The following is a 7,968-nucleotide window of genomic DNA, read 5'->3' as shown; positions in this document are numbered from 1 at the left end:
GACTGAATATGAGGTATCTCAACACTAGAGTCATTGACTCGGACTAAATGATTGACACACCCCTTAGAAACCAACTTCCTTTCCTTAAGGTACGAAATGAAACGACCCTTAGGCACTGCTGAACTACTTTTCCACTCTAAGACTGACTCATTTGGAAACTGGAACTTGACAACTCGAGTTCTATACTCAACTGAGGCATAACAAGCATGAAGCTAGTCCATACCAAGAATGACATCAAAATCTACCATGTATAACTCAACTAAATCAGCCATGGTACTCTTGTGATTGACGGAAACGGAACAATCACGATAGACTCTCTCTACTAGAATAGACTCACCAACAGGTGTAGAAACACTGAAGGGTTCACTAAGTTGCTCAGGAATAACATCAAAATTCGTCTCATTATACGGAGTTACAAAGGATAAACTTGCTCCTGGGTCTAGCAAAGCATAAACATTAGAGTTAAAGACTTGGATCATACCAGTGACAACATCTGGCGAATCCTCTTGCTCTTGGCGACTAGTGATAGCATATAGGCTTTTTACTCCTCCGCCAGTACCTGAAATAGCTCCTTTAGGTGCAACTCTGTCTGGTGGAGCAACTGAAGAAGACTAGGCTCTGTTGCCCCCATTACCACTACCCTGCTTGTTCTTTGGACACTCTTGCATGAAGTGACCATTCTGTCCACACTTGAAGCAACTAGTGGAGCCCTCACGAGATGTACCTGAGTGGTTCCTACCACACTTAGCACATGCAGGAATCTTAGTACCACCTTGTGCCATACTACTTTGCGACTGTGAAGGTCTAGCTCTGAAATTCTGACTATTGTACTCACATTTGTTTCTTGGTGCAGGTGCACCAGCAGATGATGGAGAAGGTCCTTTCTTCTTATGTTGGAAAGAAGACTCATTCACATTACTCTTTTGCTGCCCGGATTCATTCCCTGATGCCTTATCCCTCTTATTCTTAAACCCTTCTCTATCCCTCAGCTTGTCCTCCTCAACTTGTTGCACATGGATCATATGCCTTGCTATGCCCATGTCACATATTAGCATGGCTGCCTTACTTTTCTTATCTGACAGACGAAGCAACCCAACAACGAATAAACTCATCCTGCTCCTTATGTCGGCAACCATCTCTTTGCTTCTCTTAGCTCACGGGGAAAAAACGCCCCATGAAAGCACTCTCAAAACAGTCCAACTCACAATCGGTTACACGCAAGCACGAGTTAGAAAGAAACTTTTTCAGAGATAAAACTCTAACGCACGAAATGAGTATGAAAGAAGTGAAGGAATTTCATAGATTCCCTAGGACTCTTGAACTCTATGCTCTGATACCAAGTTTGTCATGCCCCGAGCCTATACCCTGGGAGGGACTAACACTCTAGAACCATTGCTGGCCCTAAGCGAACCCTTGGCCTGGCTTATTTACTCAGCGGAAGACTTAACTCAACAAGGATAAATCTACGTAATAAACTGGAATGTTATAAAGGAACATTCAATTGGCAATTAAGGCAAACTCAAGTCTCAAAATAAGATAATGACAATGAAAAGACTAAAGAGCAAACATCTGAGATAAAAGGGATCCTCCAGAAGAGAGGAGGCTCACCACAAGACTCTGAGTGCTCAACTGGATCAACGATGCGCTGGATGCTGATCCTGGTTACCTGTGTCTGCATTATAATAAGATGCTGGCCAAATGGCATCAGTACATTGAATGTACGAGTATGCGAGGGGAATCTCAACTCAACATAACTGAACTGATTTCAATATAAAGCAATTTAAAACAAGTGTAATATAAAGAAAAGTTATTTAAAAACTTGATGTCAACTCTGTGTGTATGCAAAGATACATATACTCTGAAATGTATGTAAAAATACAATAAACTGTGTATATAAGAATACAATTACTTCTGTGGGAGTTTCTCTAACCAACAACCATTACTTAAGAGCTATTGTGATGATACATCATTTTGCCTCACGCGGTATAGGACCTGAACTACTAAGTGGATCCACTACTCTATGCTAAAAAACACTAAAGGAATCATCTAAAAACTATGACCCTTTTCAATCCATGATGGCTACATGGTTTATGGGGGCTGTGAGTTCTCTGAACTCTCCCCCATATCGGTGCTCAATACTACTCCCAAAAATATGATACTAGCTCTTATGTTTAAAAACATACTTCTTTCTGTGATTTGAGATAATTGCTCAAAAACTTAGCTCAAAGGCTATCTTGGAAATCAAAGTTTCCCCTCTTGCTCAATATGAAAGCGTTTTACTCTTTTCTGAAAACAAGCTCAAAGGCTCTTTGGAAATCTCAGTTTCCGTTCTTATTTAAATGTGAAAATATTTTTAAACTCTTTGGGAATACATAGTCCCCATATACTTCTTTGAAGAAATGAACTTCAATCTTTACTCTTTACTCTTTACTCAACTTGAACTTTAAGTCTTAAAACAAAGTTAAAAGCATTTGCAAAAGACTTCTTGAAAGGATTCTAAGAACTTCCTAGACCTGACTCTTAACTTTCCTTGAATTTGAATTTATGGATTCAAGGTTATGATTCATGTTTATGTTTCTGGATGATTTTTAGATGTTTAGAAGTCATTTAGAGTAGTTAGAATCAATAGGAAGTGTTAGTACACTTTAGAAAGACTTAAACGGGCTAAACGACGAAAAGCTGGTGGAAAACGACTATCCGGGCGCGTCCCTGGCGTGCCGCGCCATCCCAACTTACTGGGGCTCCAAAATGGTGCATTGCTGGCGCGCCTCCCCAGTCTCTCTGGCTTAGATGGGGCTCGCCGCGCCAGTCCCTCCCCAGGTGCAATCTGACGAATTTTTCAACTCATTTTCTGACCTTAATTCGATTAATTTCAATTCTTTTCTCAATATCTCTTTTGATTCAGGTACCCAAAACATATACACAAGAATCTAACTCAAAGCAACTCTAATAATCAACATTTAAGTCTCAAGAACTCCTCAATCTCATCCCAAATTCAAGAACGAAACTAATTAAAGAATACAACTCAAGAACATCAAATTCTTAATCTTTTTAGGACGAAACTACGCTGAATTAAGCATGCTTGGCGCGTGGGTGAATTAACCTAACGCTATGTGATCTCACATACCTCGTAGGGATCACCCCTTGACGAAATCCACATGCGATTCCTTACGAAGATGATGAATCTTGAACTTTCTTCTCCTTTCTCCTCTTTTCTCTTTTTCCAATCCCTAGCGTGAACTTCAACTTTTCTAAATTGACTAAAATCTGATTTGACCCCAATTAATTACCCAAAAACGTAATAAAATAATTGGGCAAGGAAAAGACCATAACGCCCTTCTAAAATCCGTATTAGACTCTCCTTATTTGAACAACCCAACTTCAAATGGGAATATCTCACTTATACGAACTCGGAATCGTGCAAACTCAGCGGCGTTGGAAATATTATTCCAAGATCTTTCCTACGATATCTGGAAACACACCTAACTCATTATCCTGAGTTAGAAGTTATAGTCGTTTGAAGTTGACCAAAAATCCAACTTAACATACTTAACAAATTTTCCAGATTTTTATATTCTTTCCAAAAATGACTATTTCCACTTTTTAACTTCTTTCTAGTTTTTTCTAGTTATGGGGTGTTACACCTTTCTATAGAGCAACAACTAGCTTTGCAACAGGAATTCACACAAAGGGATGTTAAGGCAACAATGTTCAAGATAGACTGCAACAAAAGCCCAGGACCTGATGGCTATGGCAATGGGCTCTTTAGGTCAGCTTGGGAGGTTGTGGGAAAGATATCACAGAATCTATCCTAGAGTTTTTTGGGAATGGTAAGCTGTTGAAACAACTTAATCCCTACTAATATTGCCTTGATACCTAAAGTGTCTGTACCAGAATTTGCCAGCCAGTTCAGTTCAGACCTATTTCTTATTGGAATGTGTTGTGTAAGTGCATAACAAAAATAATTTGTATGAGGTTAAAGGAATCTATAACCCACATAGTGACAGACAACCAATCTGCATTTGTTTAGTGGAGATCAATGTTGCATAATGTTTTAATATGTCATGACCTATTCAGACACTATAATAGACAAACATCTCCTAAATGCCTGATGAAAATTGATCTGAGGAAGGCATACAACACGGTCAACTGGGAATTTGTAAAGGAAGCTTTGCACGGCTTGGATTCCCAAACAGATTTACAGAACTTGTCATGACCTGCATCACATCTCCTATGTTCATTGTCAAGGTAAATGGAGAAGGACATGGATTTTTTGCTGGTAAAAGAGGACTAAGGCAGGGGGACCCCATGTCTCCTTTATTATTTGTACTTGTCCAGGACATTGAAGTGTATGAGTGAGTTGCCTAAATTTCAGTTTCATCCAATGTGTAAGAAAGTCAAGTTGACACATTTAGTATTTGCAGATGATTTGATGATAGTTTGCAAAGGGGATGTTTCATCAGTAAGCAGAATAATGGAACCCTTGCAACATTTCAGTAGTGTCATTGGTTTAGTTGCAAATATGGACAAGTCAAATATATTCATGACAGGGTTGGATGACAACACTAAAAGCCAATTGTTGTCAAGAATAGGATTTTCGCAGGGCTCATTTCCTATTAGGTACCTTGGACTACCATTATCTTCTAAGAAATGGAGCAAATGGAGTGTCATCAACTGATTGAGAAAATCACTATTGAAACAGTTATCCTATGCAGGAAGGCTGTAGGTGATTATCTTAGTTATGTTTTCTATTCATAGCTTCTGGGGTTCTGTGTTTATACTACCCCAAAGTGTTTTACAATAAGTTGACAAGAAATGTAGAGAGTACCTATGGGGCAGCTCTGAGGACAAGAGGAAGACAACATTAGTAGCTTGGGATAAAGTTTGTGTGCCTAAGAAGTTTGGTGGTCTAAATATTAAAGGAAGCAAGTTGTGGAATGTGACATCTGTGGGTAAACTGTTATGGCAGTTAATAGTCAAGAAGGATGTACTGTGGTTTAAATGGGTACATGGGGTCTATATGAATGAGCTAATTATGCATCAATGTATAGAGTGAAGAGTAAATTGAGGATTGCAGGGTTGATATGGAATAAAATCTCTCAACGAAGGCATAGCTTCATTGTGTTGTTAGCTGTGCAGGGCAGATTGCTGATCAAAGATAGACTACAAAGGATGAATATACCAGTGGATACTATAACATGCATTTTGTTTGATGCTCAGGCTGTAGAGAGACAACACCACCTATTTTCTGTATGTGATTGGACTAAAGGACTCATTACAATAATAGCTCAATGGACTGGAGTGCAGATTCCATCAGGAGATGTCAAACAGGTGTTGAATAGAATTAGGAGGAGGCACTGGAAGCAACTTTACAAGGAAATAATAGCAGCACTTTGGGGCTCAATAGTATATTATGTGTGGCAGGCCAGGAATTGGAAACTGTACAGGGGAACTACTGTGACTACAAATACAACAATTACACAGATCAAACTACGTTTCAGTGTTAGATTAGATATGGTTAGAAAGACTAGGAAAGTCCAAAGATTTGGCTCTTTAATTCAACAGTTTTTCATGTAATTAGAGATATGTTGGAGGCTTAGCTCACATAGTCTCCTTCCTAGAAGGTATTATGGAGTTAGGTGCTCTTTAGGTGTATTGGTTTGGTTGTTAATGGTAATATTTACATTTGTTACCAGAAAATAAAAAATAAAAATTCTGGATGTGCACAAATTGAAATCCTATTATCATGTAAATGTCGTAAACTTATGAGGAATGTTGTAATCAAATAAGCTATTTCACCGGTGTATAAAACTAATTGCTTTATGTATGACTGAACTTCGACATTCATCCACATTTAAAGATCTTTGTGGAAAAATGCACTGAATTATTATTCCTTTATGTAGAAATATTACGTTTTTTGAGTAACTCACATCTCCATGCTTTTCTAACCATAACTCTAACTTCCATGCTTAAAATGCAATGTCTTTGCAGGAAAACAGGGCCAAAATCTCATCCCAGGTCAGATTTCTTGCTATTTTGATTGTTTTTCTTTTTATAAATGTTTGCCAGCCTTAAATCATTATTATTTGATTTGGAGATGGTTGACTTTTCTGTCCCAAAGTTGTGCCTCAATTCTTGTGTTATATCAGGTGTAGCTGTGAACATTATTTCAGACCATTACCATTGACCTACAAATATAATGAATTTAAGTCACTTAATGGACCAACTCTAGCGTCATTGATATTGTAACGTAGCATTATAGCTACAGCCATTGTTGTAGGCTTGTAGCATGACACTCAGTTAGATACAAATAGTGCTGGCAAAAATGAGCTTGTATTTTGTTAAGCGGCTCAACCTGCCCATATTTTAGATGGGTAAATTTGGTCTTCAGCCCATATTTAACCCATATAAATATGGATATATATGGGTAAAATTGGGTATGCCACATACTGCCCACTGGTCCGTGTCTTTGTAAACTTCTCATATCAGACGAAATAAATGATTAGTAATTTTATAGTTATTCAATAAAATATATAATGAAACTTATTTTGTGTACTTATATTGCTGGGAAAAAAATAATTATTATTGAACTTATTGATTCTCTTCTTTGGTGGCATAATTATATTATTGTGAGAGTTTAAAAAAGGAACAACTTTTAACTTAACGAGAATGGGATCATTGATAACAGGGTCTTTATTCACAACTTATAACACTGATCTTTGTTGGTAAAGTTTATCTTTATAGCAAGCTTATGGCTTTAGGATATAAAAATGGGTCTGAATGATTTTTACCCAATCCATATTTTACCCAAGCCACTTTTCACTAGTATTAATATGGACTGTTTAAAACTCAATAAGGTGTTGAGTAAGTCTCAATAAAATAACTTGTAGTTTTTTTTAGCAGACTTTGAACAGATTCTTGTGTGTGATACTAGGAGGGTTAGCAGCAGAGCACCTGGTATTTGGATACTCAGAATTACTTCACTCAGATGTTCAAAAGGTGACATGCTGCCTATAATATTTTGCTTTATGGATGTGGAGCCTAAGTAGGACTAGTAGCTGACTGCTTTTCCATTAACTGTGGGCAGTTGGACAGAGTGCTAAGGTGGTTATGCTACAATGAGAATGAAGCCGACTCTCTGGTAAGATGGGCTATACTTACCACTTTGTCACTATTAAGTCATCATCACGAGGCTCGATCAAGACTAGCAGAGGCCATGATTTCAAGAAGATCAATTGGCTATTGCATTGATATGATAGAGAGCACTTTGTGAGACCATGTTGTTTAGCCACTGACTTGGGGGACCATATGATTTTTTTAACTCAACAAGTTCCCCTTCTCATTGTTTTGCAGCAGTAGAATATGTCAGAATACATAAGAGGGGTTACTTAAATAATGTCACTCTCTAATCTCTCAGAGAGCATTAGAAACTAAGTTACATTTACCCTAGTTGACATCACCTGGCCCCGACTGCAGTGTTATGGCCAAGTCCTTCAGAAAGAAGAAAAGAGTAAGTGAGGTCCAGTGGTAGGTCAGGAGATCACATGTGTGTTTGGTATGAATTTTTTTTTTTCAATTTTTTCAATTTTTGGTTGACTTAAATGTTTTGAAAAATATTTTTCAAATCAACTCATTTTCCCTTCAGAAATTAAGGAAAACATTTTACAAAACTCTCCTTCCATCTCAAGTTACAATTTCTTTCTTACTTTGACCCTCCTCTTTAAAAAATAATAATTAACCATTTAAAAAACTATTTTTGAAAAATAGTTCAAATTTTAAAATTCTGAGTACCCCCACCCCTCTCCCCATTTTTTTTAAAGTTTATTTTTGAAAAAAATTTAAAAATTTCATTTTCTTTAACCCTTATTCCCCTACCATCCCCCACCCTCCCCAATTTTTTTAAAGTTTTTTTTTTCCTAAAGAATTTAGTTTTAAATTTTATTTTTTATCCCACCCACCCCACACCCG

The 7,968-nt window shown here is 37.5% G+C and overlaps 1 protein-coding gene across 5 annotated transcripts in view; it reads left to right on the top strand.

The window, feature by feature from the left end:
- The window catches only part of LOC102583329 (uncharacterized), a 19,784-nt gene extending 11,940 nt beyond the window's left edge, over positions 1-7,844 (top strand). For 3 of the 5 annotated variants that reach the window (XM_015312278.1, XM_006355203.2, XM_006355202.2), the window contains 3 exons: positions 5,992-6,018; positions 6,904-6,999; positions 7,088-7,841. In XM_015312278.1, the coding sequence (XP_015167764.1) occupies positions 5,992-6,018; positions 6,904-6,999; positions 7,088-7,273 (309 nt within the window). In that variant the 3' untranslated portion in view covers positions 7,274-7,841. Of the gene's footprint in view, positions 1-5,991; positions 6,019-6,903; positions 7,000-7,087 lie in introns of all 5 variants that reach the window. The other 2 variants (XR_001474406.1, XM_015312279.1) reach the window with 2 other exon arrangements.
- The last annotated feature ends 124 nt before the right edge of the window (positions 7,845-7,968 follow it).

This window comes from Solanum tuberosum, unplaced genomic scaffold (assembly GCF_000226075.1).
Source record: "Solanum tuberosum cultivar DM 1-3 516 R44 unplaced genomic scaffold, SolTub_3.0 scf00188, whole genome shotgun sequence".
Taxonomy (NCBI): domain Eukaryota; kingdom Viridiplantae; phylum Streptophyta; class Magnoliopsida; order Solanales; family Solanaceae; genus Solanum; species Solanum tuberosum.
The sequence above is the reverse complement of the archived record's forward strand: the minus strand, read 5'-3'. Positions and strand labels throughout refer to the sequence as shown.